The 22811-nt window shown below is 39.6% G+C and overlaps 1 protein-coding gene across 12 annotated transcripts in view; it reads right to left on the bottom strand.

Annotated features, from left to right (window-relative positions):
• The window catches only part of SNCAIP (synuclein alpha interacting protein), a 153937-nt gene that overhangs the window by 51150 nt on the left and 79976 nt on the right, over positions 1-22811 (bottom strand). For 7 of the 12 annotated variants that reach the window (XM_033181436.1, XM_033181437.1, XM_033181440.1 and 4 more), the window contains 3 exons: positions 21808-21910; positions 11882-12022; positions 9140-9212 (listed from right to left, as the gene is read on the bottom strand). In XM_033181436.1, the coding sequence (XP_033037327.1) occupies positions 9140-9212; positions 11882-12022; positions 21808-21864 (271 nt within the window). In that variant the 5' untranslated portion in view covers positions 21865-21910. Of the gene's footprint in view, positions 1-9139; positions 9213-11881; positions 12023-21807; positions 21911-22811 lie in introns of those variants that run through there. The other 5 variants (XM_033181443.1, XM_033181444.1, XM_033181446.1 and 2 more) reach the window with 2 other exon arrangements.

Raw genomic sequence — 22811 nt, forward strand, 5'->3', positions numbered from 1 at the left:
GGAGACAAAGAGATTAATAGTGCAGATGAAAGAGGAGATAACTGAAGAATCAGGGTGTCAAACCAAACGAAGAGAAGCAAAATATCAGCTGTCTCATACTTCAACCATGATACAAACCCAGAGGATTCCTTTCACGTCTTCACACATTCATCTGTCCATCCTATACCTCAGGTATATGGTCAGCAGCAGCGCCCAGGCACTGGAGACACCATCATGAACAAAATCACCCGAATGAGTTTTTAGTGTACTGATACTAAACCAACATCACATTAGTATACAGATATGCATAGAGTAGGAAAAGTATAGGGAGCTAGGAAATAATAGGAGTTGGTGGGATGTACAGTTTAGGAGCCACTAGAAACCTGTGGTTATCAAACACTTAAAATATGACTAGTGGCACTTGTCAAAATGATAATAGTTTTCACTTGTTGGGTTAAGTAAAGTATATTATAAAATTGACCTATCTGCTTATACTTTTTAATGTGGCTATTAGAAAAATTTTAAGTTACATATGTGGCATGTGGCTCACATTACATTTCTTTGTTGTTGTTTCCTCAGGCTTTTTATTTGTATACATTTAAGGGGTACAAGTACAGTTTTGTTATGTGGATCTATTGCACAGTGGTGAAGTTTGGGCTTTGAGTGTAACCATCACTCGAATAACGAACATTGCACCTATTAAGTAATTTCTCACCCTGTACCCCTCTCTCACCCTTCTGAATTTCCAGTGTCTATTATTCCACACTCTATGTCCATCACATTATATTTCTATTGGACAGTGCTGGTCCAGAAAGTCAAGTAAAGGGGCCCTAAGGAGGTGACCTTGGAGGTGGAGGAAGAAAAGGAATAACATCCCATGTGAAGGAACACTGCTCATTTGAAGAACTGAAGGAGGGTCCTTGATGTGACTGGCAGGTAGGAGGCATGCAAGGAAGCCTGCTGGTCCAAACAGAAGATCACTCTGGGCCTTGAAGGCCACATGAGAGAGTTTCCCACTGCATATCTTGAGAACCATCCTGGGAAACCATTGCCTGGTTTTGAGCAGGGAATGCCATAAGACTTGCATTTTTGAAAGGATCACTGTGCCTCACTAAAAACAATGGACTGGTATCTAGGTGACCCAGGTCAGTGCTTCTCAAACTTGAATGTACATAAATGAATACCCTGGGGATTGAGCTTGTTAAAATGCAAATTCTGATGCAGGAATCTGGGGCAAGTCTGAGAGCCTGCATTTCTCACAACCTCCTGGGTGATGCTGCCACTAATGGTGCTGGGGTGGGTCCTGGATCACACGGTGAGATGCAAGGGCCATTTGAACAAGCAAATGCCACAGAAGCGTCAGGACTTATGCAAGAGGACCCTTCAACTAGGAGATTCTAGGATTTTGTTTCTATTACTTGAGTTTACTTTATGACTTTTTTTTTTTTTTTTTTGAGGGAAGAGTCAGAGCAAAGGAGGTAAGTGGATAAAAAGGGGTGATCTGAAATGGGAAGATAGAGCCCATTTAATATTGCGAGACAAAAGCAAAGGCTATGCTTTCAGGAAGAACTGGGGTGCTGTCAGAGATGCTATGACAGAGCTACCAAACTAGAAATGTCCCTCAACACACACTCATACTTTTGCCTTTAAAAAGTATGGGAAGATGGGATGGGGAAACTGCTATTCCTGTGACAGGATGGGGGCTTGTGAGAAGGAAGTCACTGCAAAGCCAGACAGAGTCAAAGGCCCTTGGCTGTGTATACATTTTTCCTGGTCCCTGTGCTTCAGTTCTTTCCCTCACTGCCTAACGGATGCCTGTCTCTAGACCTCCCATTTTTCATCCTTTCTTACTGCAGATTTCCTTTAACTCATTTCTACCAACAGGCAGTTTCTTTACTTACCAGTTTGGGGGGTGGAAGATATGTATCTTCGAGTCCAGTAGAAATAAACCAAAACACAGGCGAGAAGACTGTGAGTTTCTACCCTTAAGTTTTCTTTCCCTCAAATACTGTCTTATTCTTAACTTCCTTAATTCCACTGCTGTGAAACTCGTAGAAAATCAGTTTGTTGTGCCACTTAACATTTATGGTTAAGCAAAGAAAAGAAATGTTTCAGTCAAGAGAAAAAGGGGCAAAGATGCGATGTGTTTAAGCTCTACTACCTTCAGCCCTTTTTATCATTTTCTTTTTTTTTTTTTTTTTTCTGTTTTTGTTTTTTGAGACAGAGTCTCGCTGTCACCCGGGCTGCAGCGCAGTGGCACGACCTTGGCTCACCGCAACCTCCACCTCCCAGGCTCAAGTGATTTTCCTACCTCAGCCTCTGGAGTACCTGGGATTACGGGGGTGTGCCACTACCACCCAGCTAATTTTTGTATTTTTAGTGGAGACAGGGTTTCACCATGTTGGCCAGGCTGGTCTTGAACTTCTGACCTCAAATGATCCGCCTGCCTCGGTCTCCCAAAGTGCTGGGATTACAGGTATGAGCCACCATACCCAGCCCCTTTTATTATTTTCAATACCACCAGAATTTTATTTTAACTTTTCTCTCACCCCCTGCCCCCATCTTTATGAACATTGACCTACGTCCTTCCTCTCAGAAACATAAATGAAGTGTTAATATGTTAAAGGGGTTAAAGGTCGAGATGATCTCTCCCTTTCCACAGAAGAGGCAGCTCATCTTTCATGGGTAAGTTCTGTAGTCCATTCAAAATGATGGCCTATGCACATTCTGGAGCAACAGAAAAAGTGCAAAAATTGTTCTCATATTGTGATGACAACGGTATGTACAAATATGCCTCTGGGGGAAAAATACTTGAAAGAAGTGCAGTAATTTTGTTTTGCTGGAAAAGTTAAGTTCTTTACAAATAATGGATTATATCATTTTTATAACTATGTTTTGTTAAACAATAAAAGTAATTGTTTTACTTGATAAAAAATCTCATCTAGATGTCTTATCATTTGTAAATTTTTACTCTAGTTAAAGAAACAATTCTTTGTTATCAATGTTAGGTTCCTTGCTGCATCAGGATGAAGTGTTCATTTTCTTGACTGAGATATTAGAAAATGTGTTTCCCCGCTCTTTGGAGTCCAGTTTACATTACATCCTGTGAAATGGATTAATCAGCAAGCTTTTCAATTCAAACTGCCATACCAGCCTTCACTTTCAAGCTTTTAGCATTAAACCTTAATAAATATTGAAAACAGGAGGTTTATATATTTAGCATCACCAACTATGTCATAACAGCATCTACAGGACAAATTTCATGTCAACTTATTATTTTAGGTGCTGGCTTAAATCCCTTTAATCTTTGAACATCACATATTTTATCTTTATAGGTTTAGGGTTTGTCACAAAATTTGCATACACAGGGTTCAAAAATATAGCAAATTTGCAATGCTTTTAAATGTATAACCTACATGACTTTAATGCCAGAAACCAAGTTTAAAAAGTACTATTTCCTTTACTCATTGTCATACAAGTAACACTTTATATTATTTAGGTATAACATTTTTTCAGAATCCATTCAGACACATTACAGGGTCATTTATTACTGTTATGTAACTGAATTTTCTAACCTCAGCACATTTAAGTTTTCAGATGTGAAGCAGCATTAATATTTATCTGCCTTCTTTCATAAGAAAATTATACAATGAGTTTAGCAGATACAGATTTTGAAAGAATCACATTTAAAGCACTATGAATGGAAACAAATGTGTATTCGAATGTCCAATTAATTTTTAAAAACTCTAAATCTATGAAACTGAATATGTTTTGATTTGAACACCATATGTCACCACAATGTATTTTTTGTCCTCATTTGGAGAAAACCATAGAGAAGAATTAGCATTCACTGCCTTGTGCCTCTTTTCCCACCTGAGTAGCAGATATTAAGCAGAGAATGCAGCAAAAGTTTCACGAATAACTTCCTTTTTTAGGTGCAACTTTTTAAAATTTTTTTTACACATAATTTCCTTTGCTGCTAATCCTTGCCCCAAACTAGTTGCTACACATGGTTCTCTGGAATAAATTACTCCTCAATTGAGTCAGCTTACCCACAGGGGGTATGGAGACTGTAGAGCAAGTTTCACACCCACTTACTAGCTCTAGAACTTTGTGCACATTATTTACCCTCGCAAGCCTCAGTTTCCTCATCAATAAAATAGGCACAGCAATCTCCCTCTGATAATTATTCTGAGGATAAATATGCTGCTTACAGAGGCCTGGCACAATGCCTGGTACACTGCTGGCTTATGAAACAACTCAGAAACCTCAATAACACCTGTGTATCTCCATGCACAGGCAGTTCATTCTCAGGCTTCCCACTCCCAGTTTTTTGCTTCCTTCTCAACTTGTGGCATCTCCAATTCCCTTGCACTTCCTTTCTTTCTAAACCACTTTTCTCACAAAAATTTGAAATAGTCCTAGTGCAGAGTAACTGATAGAGAATAGTTTAAAATATTATTCCTGTTAGGGGAAAACATAGACTTCAATAGGAATCAAAGCTTCTAGCTAAAGAAAGGGCACTCCTAAGGTGGATTTGTGGGTGTTGGTGGCCAGTGGAAGGTGCGAGGACATGACTTCCAGGCCTCTGACAACATTGCCATTTTCATTCTTGGAGCCCACCACTAGGGCCGTAGGGATGAAGCGAGGTGAGCCCCAGGCTGCTTGTCTCACAGAGGTGCTTCCAAAGGCCACAAACAGGGCTCATTTTACACTCCAGCTTCTCTGAGGACACTTAGGAAGCAGGCAGAATGGACAGCCCTACTTGGGAAAACAGAAAAGGTATGTGGGAAACCCTAGGGATTGTTCTGTGGGGCTGACAGGTTTCCGAGCAGACCACATGTGGAGGAACCTCTGGTTTGGTTCTGGGAGCTCCACTTTAAGAGGATAACTGCACTGTATCCACAGAGAATGAAAAGAATGAGCAGCACACACTCAGAACTGCGGAAGGAAATGTTCACCTGGAGAAGACAGGCCCAAGAGTGACCGCTGTCTCCACACACCTAGTGACACTCTTGTCCAGCAGGGACTGTCCTTTTCTGTGGTTACAAAGGAAGAACCAGGACCAATGAGTGGAAATTCAAGGGACACTGACTTTGGCCAGTAAAAGCATTAACCTTTATGGATGGGCTGCCTCGTGAGATTGTGCACTCCCTGTTGCTAAATTGATGAAGTACAGGCTAGATGACCCTATGGTTGGGATAAGGAGGATTACCTTCAAAGATCTGATTGGCTTTGGACTATCTATTTCTTGCCTTTTAGAAAACTTTTTATTTGTGTATAACTCTTACATTTTTCACTTGTAAATAAATGTATACAATAGTCGCAAAAACGAAAACAGTACAAAAAATAGCTGTAGACCTTTTATCCACATTCATCAGTTGTCAGCATTTTGCCCATTTGTTTATTATTTGTACTTGCTCACTTGCTCTTTCTCACAGACTAGCTGATTTTGAAAGTCCCTTCTCTTAGGGGGAGTCATGATTCTACATGCTGAGGCTTCTTTCCAGGTCATAAGATTTTAGAAAAATTGGAATCCTGCTAGCATTGCTCTTCACTGCACTAAGCATAAAATCTGAACTCCCCAAGGAGTCTGACGCTGATTATCTCTCTGCCTTCACCTCCTACTGCTCCTCTTTTTGATCACCATGCTGCAGCAACATTGGTTTCTTCTTCCTCATACTTGCTAAGCTCATTTCTGGCTTAGGCACTTTGCAATTACTAGTTCCTCTGCCTTCAACACTCTTCGCTAGTTTTCTCATGGCTGGGGCTTTCTAACATTCCTTGATGCCCTAAGACCTCCTTCCCTCCCCAGCTTCTAAAAACTACCAGAGTCCCCCATGTTGCCTCTTTTCACTATCTGTGGTGACCTTGTTTATCTGTTTGCTTGCCTTTTGGCTGTCACTCCCAGTAGAATGTAGGCTTCATGAGCACAGAGGCCTTGTCTGTCTTGTTCTTTACCATGTCCTCAATACCTGGGCCAGAGGACACTCAACACATATTTGCTGAATAAATAAGTAAGAGAGCAAATGAGAACATCTGGTCAGAGACATAATACGTACAAGGATAGATGTTAAAATTTGACAACCTATGCAAAATAGCAAGCGTGTAACTATTCTAGAAAGGTAAAGAGAAATGTCTTTGTCTCGTGGGGGTATCGTATTAGTCCATTCTTGCACTGCTATAAAGAAATACCCGAAATTGGGTAGTTTATAAAGAAAGGAGGTTTAATTGGCTCATGATTCTGCAGGCTGCACAGGAAGCATAGTGGCTTCTGCTTCTGCAATGGCCTCAGGAAGCTTCCAATTATGGCAGAAGGGGGAATGAGGCATCTCACATGGCAGAGGCAGGAGCAAGAGACAGAGTGGGAGAGGTTCTATACACTTTTAAGCAACCAGATCTCATGAGAACTCACTCACTATCACAAGGATAGTACCAAGGAGATGGTGCTAAACCATTCGTGAGAAATCCACCCTCGAGATCCAGTCACCTCCCACCGGGCCCCACCTCCAACATTAGGATTTACCACTCAACATGAAGTTTGGATGGGAACACAGATCCAAACCATATCAGGTACGCTGTAAGTGACAGACGGTTGAGAAAGATTCCCCTGAGAGTGCTGAGTGCCCCATCCCAAAGAAGATGCAGACTTTTCTCAGAAACCAAAGGGCATTCTGCTGTGTCCATTTGAAAAGATAGAAATTTGCTAACTTTCTTGGAGCAAATTCCTTCTATGTGGCTGATACAAGAAAGACAGGGTGAGAAGGGTTATTTCTACATCTGGAAGGCTGTGGAACTGATTGAGAATGCCTCAATTCTTTAGGAAACCAGCTCCAAAAACTTCACCATATTGAAATTTCTTTCAGACGGGCCCATGGATAATTCTACAGTGATGCTGTGGGCAGACACATTTTTCCATGGGTTCCTTTTTCTAGGATCACTCTCGATCTATCAGAATGCAGTTTCGCAGCCTCCAAATGGTCCATCAAATTGGAAATGTACATGCAATTCCATTAAGAGGCCTGAGTCTTTTGCTCACAATCCATTTCCTATCAGGTCTAATTATTGCTGATTACCTTGAGCACTGTGCCTTTGCTCTGGGTAAAGTTCAAAAGCTTTTAAGTTTGAAACTGGCCTCCTCCTCAACTACCTAAGAAAAGTCTACCATCATTTATTGTAGATACGACTAGAAATTGTAAGACCTGGAGAGAATGGAATGAACCAGCCCTGGGAAAAACAGTTGCTAAAAGTTTCTGTTTACTCACTTAACTTGGTAAGAGTCACCATTTAACAGAGAAAAAATAACTTACACTAATCAGGGAAAATATTGACTTGTAAAGATTTAAAAGGATAATATCTTAAAAGTAAATTATTGCCACCAAGTCAAACTATTTGGAAGGAGAGTATATGCAAGGGATAAGATAACAGAATCTGGAAGTAGACTTCCCGGGGTTTGAATCTCAGCTGTGTAACTTAATTGCTGTGTGACTCTGGGTAAGATACTTAACTTCTCATCTCTGTTCCTCATTTTGCCCATCTATAATATAAACATCCTAATAGTACTTAGCTCGCAACTATTTTAGGATGAATGGGATTAACGTAAGTAGAGCGCTTACAACACTACCCAGCACATTAAGCACTAATAAAGTATTTGCTATTATTTATTCTCTCTTATTCCCTACATCCAATTAAAGGAAAAAGAAAATCTTGTATCTGCAAAGTACCCGTTTGTTACATCACCTAATTTTGATCCTAAGGACAGCCAGGCAACATTAGTACAGGTTTCTTCTCTATTTTGTAGATAACTAGTCACAGATTCAAGGTCATTTGGTTGAGAAGTGCCAGAACTCTAATTCAAACCTAGGCCTGGAGACTCTGAGCTTGGCAGCCTCCCCACTGCAGTCGGCTACCTGTGTCATTGATCACAGTCATTGGTTCAAGTCTGAAACGGGCACTGCCTTTTAAGAAGACACATTCTTATAAGACTTATAGCCAAGAGCGTCTATTAAATCCTATACAAACTTGAATGTTTTGGAAATAAAAAATAAGTGAAGGTAAGTAAAAGCTTCTATTTGAACTGAAAACTATCTTCTGTGATGTTTCTGACCCAAACATTGAAGCATTACTTTCACTCACACACACAAAAAAACACTGAGATAAACAAACCTAGAAAGACTAATTAATTTTCCCGTCTCTCCTAAGCAAAATGTCAAAGGAAAACAAACAGTCCAGCAGAAAAGTAAATTCGCTTTGTAAAAATCCCTTCCATCAGAAAGGCCTAGAATTCTAGTAGCTGTATAGGTAAGGCACATCTATTTATTTTTAAACACAGAATTTGAGGATTATCTGGTTCTCAGGATTCTAGTGACTATCAGAGGAGGTCCAGCTTTGGGAAGGTTAATGGTGATGCCACAGAGTAACTACTTGGAAAAATAATAAACATCATTTCATAGTTTAATACCATGGTATCACTCCCATCAATATCCTTTTTTATTTTCATTTTTGCCCATCATAGAAGGAAAAGAAGAGAAGCTTAATTTGATTTACAGAGGGAAAACAACTCTTGAATGTACTTTTTTAATCTTGGGGGTTGGGGGTGTAAAGAGAAAAGGTCGACCAGCTGGTTTTCATCTATATACCATAATTCTCTGTTTAGTTTACACTATTAAACTCCAAAGCCTTTGCTTTAATCTTAACTGTTACAGTATGCCTTATTGCAGATTCTATAATGTCGCATCTCTGATAGAGTTTCTGACTTTGGCAAAGCACCATCCCCCAAGCTGGTCCTTGCCATATGGGTAGTAAATGCATCCAACATTTTTTCATTGGCGCCTGCATCATTATGTTTTGTCACCAATGGTTTCTTGGGTTTTCGGTAAATTGCTGCATATATTGTGGTTTGGAGATGCTGAGATGATCTCCTATATTTATTTATCTGTATACAGCTGAGTCCTCATTAGGGCCTCCCTGTCCTGCTATCCTCTTTCAGATGACCTAACATCTGTTTGTTGAAGGCAGGGCATGAGGTGGGGGGTGGTGTGAGTGGAGAAGCCGTAAAAAGAAAACAGAAAGCAGGGGGGACCAGTGTGAGGAAAACAGCTTTTCAGGAGCCATTAATACTGAGTCAGGATAAGGAGAAGAGGGGAGGAGCAAAACCTACCTGATCTGTCTTCGTTTTGCGTATCACATCTTCGGCACAGTTCTGGGATCGTCTTGAGTGATGTGACTGAATACTGAATGGGAAGCCAGAGAAGAGAGGGCATAAAATAATTTAAAATGCGAGCATTCACTCAGATTGGCCAGAAAAACAAAACCCAGTAAGTGATACTTGGGCACAACATGTACATTCAGAAAACTTATCTCATTTTACCCTAAATGAGGTGCGTGGTGATCTGGCAGCATCCTAAGATCTACCTGCAAGCATCTAACCACATGCAGTTTAAAAAGGGGGCTGGGCACCCTTCTTTAACAAAAAAGGTGGGGTGCAGCCAGCAGACACTCTCTCCCTCTTATCACTTCGGCTACTTGTGGAAGATGGAAGAACTGTCTGAACCTGCGAGTTTCAAGATGGCCTTAATAATTGCATTCTGAATCCTAAGGGTAAACTTGTGTATGAAAAGTCAAGTACGGTAACACCAGGCTTCCTGCAGCATCCGGGGCAGTCAGGAGACATGTCTGTGCCAATGCTGACTGGACCATGCAAAAGTTCCTAATGTTGCCACTTGCCACAGATTTTACTGTGTAGCATCCATTATCTTCATGGGAAATACCAGGGTAATATCATAAAAAGCAAGAGGGGTGTGGTTCTGTGTTTGAAAGCTCATCTCTTTCACATATAGATTAGTTTGAGTGGAAAGAAACCACCCTCCAGGCTGTTTCAGCACCCACTAGGAGGCTGGTTTTCAGGGTAAATTATGACACAAGGGGGCATACAGCTGGAAGAGCTGAAACAAATGTAAAATCAATAGCTATGATTTATGGGGACGAGATGTGATGCCAATCAGTCTTTCTTTAGAGGAGGGTGTTTTAAAACAAAATAAATAAAATGAAATTGTCCTTTAATCAAAGGCCCAGTCAGGGACTATCTTTAATCACATTCATACTTTAATTCATAAAATGCAGCTCCCTAAAATTATTTTGCTTTTTACCTCTAAGGACAATGTTCTTTAACGTAAATGAGCTTCTATCATAAATTACTTCACCATTGCAAAATTTGGCGGGATTGAGAAAAAGCATTTAATCTAAAAGAAAAATGATCACAGGAAACTCATTAGGATTACTATAGCATTACAAGTGAGGAATGTGTAATTAGGACACATTTATCAATAAGAAGGTACTTTAGTTAGCTTGACGTCGATAGATGAAGCAAAGCGTCTGCATTGAGACTTCCTTATGCTTTCCCCAGGATACCAGGACAGCAAGACATAGGATGGGACCATTGTAGATGTTGTCAGTTTGCCAACTGCACGTCACAAACAAATTAAATTTCCAGTATTTCCAAGTGAAAAGCGAAATCTCAAATGACTAATTAGAGAAATTACCCTTACCTGTCTGATGCAATAACATCCTGTTTATATTGGCCATGCCTCTGAGACTACAGGTGCCTTAAGCAAACCCACCCACATGCTCAGAGGGAGGGATGACTGTCTCATAAACCCAAAATTAATCTGTAAGTAGTTTTTTCTTTCACATTATGTTCTTTGGGCGTCTGGGGTAACACAGGTACACAAGACATTTTTCTTGGTACTAATAAGGTACCTTATGTTTCTGACCAAGTACAAACTCTCTAAGGAATCCGGTAGCTTCTTGAGACCAGCTGGTACAGGTTAGATAATTACACAGTGTATAATTCAATTAAAATTGGGCCTTTTGTTTTGGTTGCCTTTTGTTTTGGTCCCATGAAACACCCTTTGGCAAAGTCTCACTCTTTTTTTCTTTCTTTTCATCCAAGGCAAGAGTTTAGAAAGAGGAAATTAAAGATGAATTGTGTTTAAATATAGTTAATGAAACATTCAATAAGATTTGTTCACTGGGCTTAATGATATATAGCTGATTAAAATGGGTGAGCTGTTATCTGTATTTTGAGGCACATGCTTCCTAACTGCCATCTCCCACCCCAAAGTCAGACATATCAGAATCTCTGATATATTTGCTGTAGCTTCAACTTTTCCTGTTTGCCCTCAAAGGCCCATAGTGTGCAGTAAGTTTTAATTTGATGAGGTTTAAATTTGAGCAGCATCTGGCTGGTGTGGGGACTGAGTCACAGGTGGACACTAGCCTAGGTGAGCCACTGCCACTGCCTCAACCTAAATCACTTGTGGCACTTTGCCTCTCCACCCAGAGTCACATAGGAAGTCACTTTGGTGAAGTCATACATTTTCATTCTCTGGTAACAATAACTGTGAAGAAAATATCATTTGCTGCTCCTGGAAATAGAAATAAAAAGTGCAGTAATCTAAAAAAGATGACAGTTTATCCAGAAAATTAAAGTTTTGGAAAATTTTAAGGGTATATGAATGTCAAATTCAGCAATGACTCCAATCTACATTGTGAACGAGTCCACCATTTTTTATAAAGACTCAAGACAAAATCAATTTGTGGATCTGTTTCACTAAGTATAAACACTGCTCCTTGGATGGAAGAAAAGGCTTAAGGGAATGCTATGAAGATTGTTAAGCTGTGATGTGAAGAAATGCACAGGAAACACATAACTCACAAAACCAACATCCAAAAATGTTTTCATATTTGCAAATTTGGGAATGAGCAAATGATCCAAGAAGGCTCCCTTGCAAGTATGCATTGTGCTACCATCTGGGAGCTGAAATGGAAGGTTTCCCAGGCCTTCATCCCAGTTCACAGGACAGATGGCCTTTTATAAGTAACTGTCAGTTCGCCAACATACCTCATTCTCAGGACAATGGCAAGCTCCCAGGGCAGCAACTACTGTCAGTTTGGCCCTATGGGAACCAAAGCCCAATGCATCTTCCCTGTCTGTGTCCTCCAATCCAAGCTTTTGTAGCCTGTTCCCTTGACTCCTATTGTCCTTGGATAAGAAGAGTGAAGAGGGGGCTTACAGTTAATGAAGAAGCATTACATTTTCTATCTCTATAATTTATCCCTTTTCTAAAAGTCTTCCAGAGGTTACTCCCAGTGAAAATAGACTTTTTGATCTAAATTTGTTTCCCAGACTTCTTTTCCACTTCTCTACCATGTCCCAAGAAGAGCTCTGATGAAGGTTGACCAGCTGCCTCAGCTTCTTCAAAGTCCCTGTGCTTCCAAAGTTTTGTTTGCCTTCTGTTCCTTTACTCGGGGGTCCCCCATTTCTGCAATGCCCTCCTCTAGCCATGCAAATACCACCATTCTACAAGGCAAGGCCAGTTGTGTTCTGCTTCTCCATGAAGCCCTAGCTGATTGCTTTAGCCCTTACTGACTTTTGTCTTTTCTCCCCTTGGTAAGTTTCTGCCTTGTCATGTGCTGTGGTGTTTCTTATCTGAAGGTGTTGGCTTCCATAAGCACCTGAGTGAAAGAATGATATTTTTGACTTGTATATGTGCATGGCACACAGGGACTGATTAACTGTTTAACTTAAATACCAAGATGTGTACATATTGACTAATCCCTGGGCATAATATTGTAGACATTCAAAGGAGTTCTTTCATGTTTAGGTAGTAAGTGGGACCTTCCTCCAGGCCTCTATACTAACACTAGAATTAATTAGCTTTCTGAAATGAAAATTTGACTAAGGCTCTGCAGTCTATAGGACAAAGACCATAAGCCTTAGCATGGCACATGAAGCCTTCCATGAGCTCAGCCTCATTTTGCATTGTCTACTTCTCTTCTGATTGCGGCAATAACAAATTCTTGGGGGTTGCCCTACCTATTGTTTTGCCTGTCTATACCTTTACATATGCTATTCCATCTACCTGAAATGCCATTCTGCCCATTTCACTAGGCAACCCCCTTTTAATTCTTTAAGCTTTGCCCGAATATCACTTCTACAAAATCTTTCCTGAGTCTGCCCCACAAGGAAGTAATGCCAGCTTTCAAAGTGTGGTCTCTGGACCAGTGGTATCAACACAACCTAGGATTTGTTGGAAATTCACATTCTTGGGCTCCACCCCAGACCTACTGAATCAGGAACTCTGAGGGTGGGGCCCAGCAATCCGTTTTTTTACAAGCCATATGGGTGATTCTAACGCAGGATGAAATTTGAGAACCATTGTCCTGTATTATTTCCTGATGTTAGGCATATGTCCATTACAGAACTCATCACAGGATGGTTCATCTGTATGTTTACCTAACTGCTTTCTCTGCTTCCTGAAGGTGTGCACAATATTTTATTTACCCAAGATACTAGGCATTTATTAAACCAAATAAAATTAATTCCTCTAGATATGAGGACTAATGAGGCAGGGATACAGCTCAGTCCATAATTTTGGTGACAGTAATAATAATAATGTCAGTCGTTAATATTTACATAGCACTAATCTTAGAAAAACTCATAATTACAAGTCTAGCAATAAATCATTTTATATTAAAAAAGTCTTAATATATTAATAGCATGAGTAATGACTGATGGCTTAACCTTTTGTATAAAGGACAATGGATTTGGAGCCATAAGATCTGGATTGAAGTCCTGGTTCTGACACTTATTAACGCTGTGGTTCTGGACAAATAATTCATTTAATATCTCTGGGGCTCAGTTTCCTTACGTGTAAAACACAGATAATTATACAAGATACGTAGATGCAGTCATTTTGCAAACTGTAAAGCTCTAGTAAATGTCTGTCTCTTCTCTTTATCCTGTTTTCTATGTGTGCCCCCAGAGCGTCCCTCCTCATCTTCATTTCTGCCATGACTTTAAGTTCAGTAGATGAAGATATAAGAACTAATGAGGCGGGAAGAGAGGAGTTGAGCTGGGAATAGAAAGGAAAGGAAATATAGCTCAGCCTATCTCAGTACATTATTTGGCTTCTCTTTGTTCTTCCCTCACTGAAGAGAGTCTGTGGCCCAGGGATGACACTGAAAAGTCAGCTTCAAAAACTTCACAGAATTGATATGGTGCAAGATCATCCTATACATCCCAGCCTCCGCCAGTCAGTTTTGTCACCATGCCATGCAAAACAGTTGGAACATGCATGAGATTCATAACGACAGTGCGTGATTTCTACATTGGGCTATGGGGATCTCTGACCACCCTAGATATTGTTCAGGGCTGAAAAGCTTTGGCCCTTATTCCTGAAAACCGGAGCCAACTGAGCGAATGAGCAGACATTACTCAAATGGTAATGAGCCACAGAAAATGAAAGAACATCCCAAGCATCTTTGCAAGCTAGAGACTCTTAAACTACTAAGGCCCCATAGAAGTTTCCAAAAGAAACAATTAAGGCAGCCATCCAAACAACCATGGTGAAATCCATATTTCTCGCACAGTTTTCCAAAATTCAGGCAGGTATCTTAACAGGCACACAATAAAAACAATGGCAATCATGTGTACAAGCAAAGCTGGGAGTGACAGCAGAGACATCTACTTGAAATGAGATTTTAAGAACATAATTTTTTTCTACAAATGTGGCTTCCCCTCCAAAGGCCTGCCCTTCCAGTTCAGGAAGACTTCATGCCCTCCATTATAAACTGTGTTCCACTGCCCCTTCTCCTGGGACGTGGCACTAACGGTCTGCTCCTCCACTGCTAACCCTTTGCTGGGCCTCAGGTTTCCTCTTTTCCCATCTCCTCAGGACTCTTGCCTGCCACCATTCTTTCCTCTCTCCTTCTCCTCAGCCCACTTGCAGCATTGGCTTTCTCCTCTGGTCTTATAAAGATAAGCAAGCACCACTAACACCTCAAGACACTGCCTCCTTGACTGAGCATGGGCCTTCCTGCTCCTGCATTCATCAGTCATCTCTTTTGAAATAATTGTCTCTGTGTTTCTAATTTCTCATCTCTGCATTTACTCCTCCAGCCCTCATGATAGGATTCTGCCCACCACCCAATAGACACTGTGCTTATTAGGGACACCAAGGGGGTCTTAACTGGAAAATCCAGAGGGCAGTTTTCAACTCTCATCTTTATAATGACCTATTTGCCACTATCAACTATTGTTTAAAATTCCTTAAATTCCACCCCCCTTGCCTTTTTAGTTCCCTTAGTTTTATTTCTTTAACTTTGAAAACTTCTTTCCAGTTTCTTTTGTAGAAACCTCTTTTTCCAGACCCCACCACATGGGATATACTTCTGTACAGTTCAATTTTTGGAATATTCTTCTCTTTCCACATTCCATGTTTTCACAGATGACCTTAACTATACCCCCACTTTCAACCACCACCTCTACATAGTACAGATACTAGTGATCCACACTTTCATACCTCTATTCCACTCTGCTTTGAATATATTTCTTCCCACCATTTGGGATCCGTTAATGAAAATTATGATAACTAATCCTATTTTCAAATAAATTTGAATTTTGCTCTGCTACCTCATTTTTATCGTATCTTCCTTCCAAGAGGTTTTTTTTTTTTTTTTTTTTTTAATTCTTTTATGCTAAGACATTGTGGCTGGTATTTGAGAAAACTCAGTAACTCTTTTGATCATTTTAAGAGTACATCAGGAACTACTCTATTGCAATATTAATTTAATTAATATAATGTATAGTCAGGCAAGAGATGAAGATCCACTTGGTAAATGTGGTGAGATCACAGTATTGAATGACCTCCTTCTATTGTATAATAAGAAGTGGACATGGATGGAGAAGAGACCTACCCGAACTGGGAAAACCAGAGGTGACCACTGGGCCCAGCAGATGTAATTTTCAATGCAGTGGTTACAAACATGGATTCTAGAGTCAGACTACTGCATCATATCCTGACTTCACCATTTTCTAGCTAATTAATCTTAGTTAACCTTTGTATATCAGTCTCTTCATTGGTAAAAACAAGGTTCTGACTGTACCTTCATTAGGATGTATCCGGGAAGATTACGAACTAGTAATATAAAACCTGGGAAGAGTGTCTGATGCACAGTTAAGTGTTCAATAAATGTTAGCATCATATTACTATTTATATTTAAAAGTACCAAAACCAGCATTTTAAAATGATGCCAAAGTAATCATAATTATAGAAGAAAAAATTACAAATGACAAAAGAATTACAAGAAAAAAGTATGTTGTAGTAGGGCAGATGGCCAGTCATAAACCTTGTTCAACTTCAATGATAGTCTATTTTTAATGGTGAGCCAATAATCAATCACTGTCAAAATATAAGGACTCATTGCCAAGAATGCAGCTTAGTATTATAATCAAATGTGACCTACCATGAAGTTAACCTGACATTTCATAATGTGCTTAGTTATTAATACAGCATACTATACGCATATTGAGAGCATAGCAAGTCTGTGTCATTCACCCCAAGCTCAGAACCAAGCCTGGTAGTCTGTTAATGTTTAGTAAATGCTTGTTGGCTAGATTGGCATAAAAGCTAATTGTGATGAAAAGATGAACAGTTTTTGTCAATAATCTGCATAGTCAATCTAATAATTTCTATTGACTATCAGGTAAGATAAGAACTTCCAGGACTATCTGCAGAGTAAAAGGGAAAATTTTTAATAATCCACTGGTTGCTCATTCTTCTTAGAAATCTCTCTATTTGTAGAGTCATTCTCTCCCTTCTCTGGCAGAGGTGTCCAGTCCAAGATTTGGCATTTGGGAACCTAGATTCTAGTCCTGGGGTCTAACATTAACAATAGAATATCAAAATATAACTCATCTTTTCTGGATTAGATGATTCCTAATTCATTTCCTGGCAGGTGTTAAGAAAAACAAGATAACATATATGGCATATGATGTTAGAACAAGGTGTGAGGTTTCTGATGATGCTGAGCTGGAGAAGGGAAGAGTGAGAGGCAATTTAGCCTTGAATGCAGGATATTACAAAAAACATTGCATAAAGCTGAGGTATTCTGGACAGTTGCTAGAAAGAGATCACACTGAAAAACACTAAACAAAGTTTCCATATAGATAAGAACAGGGCGACTGCTAGGAAGGGCAGGGCTTACAGACAGAGACAGTGAAGAAGGGATTGAGCCACTCAGAGGCCACATGAAAGTGTTGGTCACCTTCTAGAAGGTACAGAAGAGAGAACAATAAGGTCCATCTTACTCAGTAGATTCCTTGCTGGAGAGAAGGGGAAGCCAGGTTCTTTGTACCTTGAATACCTTTATACTCTTTTTCACACCTAAGCTGTATTCTTTGCCCATGCCAGCTCATTGCCTGAGTCTACTTGAAATGAGTCTTTCTCAAAATGTAACAAAATCTCGGGAAGCATCAGGGGATTGAATGGAGTAAAAGGTGATGCACACAAAACAGAAGGGGGCAGGCGTTTTTAGTAAAAATGCTGCACAGTCTGTGTGATAGAAAAATATGAGAACTCACTGAAAGTGAGATTATTTTACCATAAGAATTAATTTTTCTATCAGACAGTGGCTCAAGCACCTTAGGAAAATGAACCCACATAATTTTGTGCCACTACTCTAGGTTCAAAGGCTTTGACCAAAGAGGATTGAAAAGTGGAAGGATATTTATTATCTTGATCTCATCTGACCTGTACAAAAATAGTTTATGCAATTGCCAAAAAAGTCAACTTTCATCAAGGTTGCAGTCAGAGTTATACAGAAAGGCAATAGAATATTTCTCTTACTTCTATTTGTATGTGTGCGTATATGTCTGTATATGTAAATACTTACATGTATATATGTAGCTATGTGCATGTGTGAGTGTATGTGTATAAATCCAGGGTGATAGGTTGAGGTATTACCATTTAACAGATGGGAATGTTGAGGTACAGTAAAATTAAAAGATTTGCTTAAGTTCTCATTAACTGGTTTCATTTTACTTATTTATAATTATCAATCCCTTTACTTCGAAAAAATAATTCATAATCACTACAGTGCCAATCAGGGATAGTGATGGGTGAGGTCACTGGTCTAGAGAAACTACTACTCAGCTAAGTTGCATAGATGGGGAGGAGTAAGGTGGCCAAATAGTTCTGCACTTAGGTCCTGGCCCTGTAACCTTGCAAATGTCAGACAAGCTCTCTAAGCCTCAGTTTTCTCATATGCCAAAAACAGAGTTTGCCTTGCAGAGCTGATGTACGAGGCTTAAACAAGATAATCTAGTTAAAGAGTTTATCTCAGTGTGTGGCACAGCCAACATTAGTGGATGGTGGCTGTGAGCGAGCTCCTCGGGAGATCCAGAGTTCAGTCTCCGCTTTATTTAGTCCTGTGTGTGAAACTATTTTTAAGAGCACCACACTGGCCTCTCTTAATAAAATAAATACACCATAGCTCCAAAGAATTCCAGAGGGTTTTTTGTTTTTAAGATATAGGGATCTGGCTTCCATAGGAAGAGAGAGCAATCTGCAAACCCATTCACAGTGACAGAAAAACCCGGCTTTAAACTTTTGTGCTTGTGTGTCGTCATCTCTCCCTTGCAGACCTGCAGCTATTGCAGAACGTTCTGCCCTTTTAGATGGCAGGATTACAAGAATGTATAGTTTAAACTTCGTGTTTTGCAAAGGATGTGTGTTATTTTCTAGTCTGGGAAACTTCAAAATAAATTAGCTGCTGTGTTTTCTCTCATTAAGTAAAGGCAAAAAAAGTTCTAGTTGTTTTTTCTACCAATATACAGCTTGTGTTTTAATTAAAACAAGAACCAGGCTCATGATCAGAGGGAAAAACCATGGAATACAAAGCCTAGACTATGTAATAGGACTGTAGCTGGAGAGTAAGGAGAAGAGTTTGAAACTAGGGCATCTTTTTCATAAAATGTAATGTGCAGTTTCCTCCCCTTCCTGCCACTTAACCAGGAAAGAGGCATAGGGACTGTCAGAGATAGAGGTTTACGGAATAAAAAAAAAAAAAAAAAAAAGCATGTTCGTGGGAAACTACATTTCTTTTTATGCCATTGAATTAGCATGTTGAACACATCTTCATTTTTTTTCAATTTTAGCATTTGAATAATCTCCATTGAGCCCTTAAAGAAGCTGTGACATTCATTGCTCCTGGTTTACCTAAACCACCTGAGAATAATCATTTCAGTATTTAACAGGTTGTCTCCAGTTCTTTTTCCATGTAATCATTAAGTTAGAACAATATAATTCTGGCTTCGTTAAGGTATGAAGTCTGGATCATACTAAATTATGATAAAATAATCTATATTGTAGAGTTTGCCAAAGTAGAGCTTCTTCAGTTTCAAGTGGATTTAAATAGACTAGGATTTCTTATTCTCAATACTACTGACATTTTGGGCTAGACAATTCTTGTTGTAGGGGATTGTGCTGTGCATTGCAGGATGTTTAGAAGTCTCTCTGGTCTCTACCCACTAGATGCTAGTAGCATCTCCCCAGTATGACAACAAAATATGTTTCCTGATATTATTAAATATTTCTAGGGTAGGGGTGGGGCAGGTAAAATTTCCCCTGATGTGAACCACTGCAATAAACTATATTCATCCTGGAGAAGCAGTAAAGTGTTGTGGCTAAAAGTAAATACTCTGGAGACAGAATACACCTAACCAGCTGAGTGAGCCTGGACAAATTATATAAAATCTTGATGCTGCAGTTTCTTCATCTGTAAAATGAAAATAATAACAATAACTTTAGAAGATTGCTGTGAGGATTAACCAAGATAATGCCTGTCCCATGGTAAATGTTCAATAAATATTAGCCATTATTATTATTTCATCAATTACTATGGAATTTCATAGAATTTCAAATCTATGCAATTTCAAAATCTGATATAAGTGTAAATGCAGGTTAAAGAACCAAACAATAGAAACATGTTTAAGAGGGAAATTTTGGATGCAGTTACACAATTACAGATGGATATCTTTGTTTATGTTTTAGAGTGGTCAAGTTATAGACACTCAACTATTGCATAATCCTGTAGCCTAGTTTGCTAAATGGTTTTAGTTATTGCTTAATGTATTTTATTATCTTTCAAGTGGAGATTCCCAATTCATCAAAATTATGGGCTGCTGCCAGATGATTCTTCTGTAAATACAACTGCTCTGTTGTACTAAAAAAAATCTTGACTTTATGCCTAGTGTTTTCCCTTGAGTTCTTTCTTCACCATTGGTCATATAAATATTATTGTATTATACAGTGAAATAATAACAAAAGCTACCATTTTTAAGAGCAACTTACTGTGTGCCAAGCTAAGTGTTTCACATATATTATTATTTTACTCAATTGTCAAAACAACCTTAAGTGTATCTCAGAAAGGTGAAGTTAATGTGCTATTCAGCCAGTAAAGGTCAGAACAAGGTAGGAGCCCAGGCTGGCTGCTTTTAAAGTCTTTGCTTTTAAAACACGACATTATCAAAGCTCAGAGACCTACCACCTAACTCCCAATCATAACACAATTTCCCTTTCTATAACACCTTCCATCCTATCTACATACACCCGTGCTATCATTCACATTCCTTGCTTTTCCCCACAATGCTCAAAATACTGTGAGGGGAGTGATCATAAAAGAACCTTGCTTTGAATACTTCCAAGTCAAGCATAGTGACTTAGAGAGAGAAAGAGAGAGAGAGAGAGAGAAGAGAGAGAGAGAGAGAGAAAGAGAGACAGGCAGACAGACAGACAGATAGACAAAAATATATCATGGGAAGGAAGAAGCTCACTTCACATTGGTTTTAATGAGGACTAATAAAAATTGTCTGGAAGCTGAAATAGGCAAATGTTGAACTCACATTTCTCTGGTACACACACAAAAAAGACTCACCCAAGGTTGTATAAAACAGGTGATTTATCAAACTCATCCCAGTAATCCAATTCTTGTGTACAGTATTCACATTTTACTTCAAGGCAAGGTGTAAAATAGATGAATAAATCACTGCCAGAGGCATGATAAACTAAGTTCATCATTTTGAGGCAATTTTAAAGTGGAGACTTTGAGTGGTGACCCAAAACTCCAGGTCCTGAGAGATCCATGGAAGATAAGGTTATAAGTTGTGAACTTGAGGGTCCTAGAAAGTAAAGGTATATGGCTAGCTCAGAAACAGCAACCTTCTCATCACGTACTCTGAGAGTTAGCCAGTTTTGCTGGGGCACTCCAGGCCAACATGTTTGCTAGTGCAGCAGAATTGATTATGCGGTCCCGGAAAAGGCACAAGCAGCTCAAAGCAAGATGCACGTAAACAATCCATTCCAAGCAGCCCTGATTTAAGCAGTAGGAAGTTTGTGGCTGTTATGGGAACTAAGAGACTCATCAGCCCACAGCATTACAGGATTAAGCAGGACCTCAAAGGTCAGCTAGTCCAGTTCTTATCGCTGCAAGAATTTTCCTTAATATTCCCAACAAGCTTACAATCTGTGCTTTGATATCTACAGTGATTGGAAAGATTCCTTTTATTGTTCATCAATTAATAAATTCCAACTTGGCTATTCTTTAGTCAGTGTCCCTGTGAACTCTAGAAAATGCTGGCTGTGGAATAGCCAGCCACATAAGAGAATTTGGAGTTAACTCTATGAAAGTGGCTACATTTTATAAGTATATTCAATCAATAGTTTTGACAACATTGGAAGACATTAGGAATGAAAGCCTCAGTGAAGTTAAATGACTCGTCTTCCAAAACACACACTTAGGTAAGATTCACTTCTTGGTCTAAGAGATCCCCCAAAACCACACTGAGTCTGTCACACAGGATTTCTATTGTGAATTTCTAAATGTAGTCAGAAAAGTTGAGAACATATAGACTATAATGGAGAAAGTAGGCTATGAAGTTGAAGGCAGATTATCTTGAAAGCATTTCTTGCATACAGTAATACTTACAGATATGTCATCACTAAAGTCAATTTCATCCAAATCAAGGTATTCAGGGGCTTCCATTATTCTTCCTTGCACATTTTGAGTATGGTCAAATACTTATAAATTCCTGAATGAGACAGAAGCAGAAAACAAAGGCAAAAAAATTCAGCTGTTTTACAACCAAAAATAATGTCTATATTTAAACAAATAAGATGAGAAGGGTTATTGGGTGCTAGTGTTGCCTTGGAGCACATTTCTTCCCTTCAACTGTCCACAGCCTGGCTTTCCAGAAGCAGCAAACACAGCGTCTCCATGGTCCCCAGTGTGGCTCCCCAGTGGGTACCCAAAGTCCTTTGCTTTATTTGATATGTGCCTGTTTGTCTTTGCCAGAGCAGTCACTTGGGTCAGAATCTCCCCATAGCATCAATATTAGAATTCACACCAACTCTTACCACAGTCAGGGGAAAAGGCGGGGCTTTGGGAAATGGGGAGCCAGCCTAGAAATCTTAGGAAAGCCATTTTCAAATGTTTCCTGTGGGCATATCCTTGGGTATTGTACATGGAGCAATGAATACTGGATCTCCACAGGAACAACACAAGACAGATATCACTAACCAAGAGTAATGGATATTTTAGAATTTGTAGCACAACCTCCAGTTCACCCTTCAAAAAGGAAGAAAGCAAGAGGATCTAAGTGCAGATTTAAACCCCAGAGTTATTGCACTGCCCTCTACTTCAAACAGCTTTGCCTGACTGTGCCAGAGTGACCTGATACAGGCCCCAGAATGTCTTCAGTCAGCTCTCGCCTCAGGGCTGCCTCGGGCAATCCTTTAAATCTGTCACAGTAAGATATATCACCTCCCACTTCATTTTCCCATCACTTATCATTCCCATCAGCGGTGGCAGCGGCACCTACAGATGTCAAGAGCAGAAATATAGATCTCCTGACGGCGCCTTGGTATGCAGTTATCTTCTGCAGCGCCAACTCTCAGATAGCAAAATGAGCTTTTGCTTTCTGCAACTTGTCT

Source organism: Trachypithecus francoisi, unplaced genomic scaffold (genome assembly GCF_009764315.1).
Source record: "Trachypithecus francoisi isolate TF-2019V2 unplaced genomic scaffold, Tfra_2.0 Lachesis_group2, whole genome shotgun sequence".
Lineage (NCBI taxonomy): Eukaryota > Metazoa > Chordata > Mammalia > Primates > Cercopithecidae > Trachypithecus > Trachypithecus francoisi.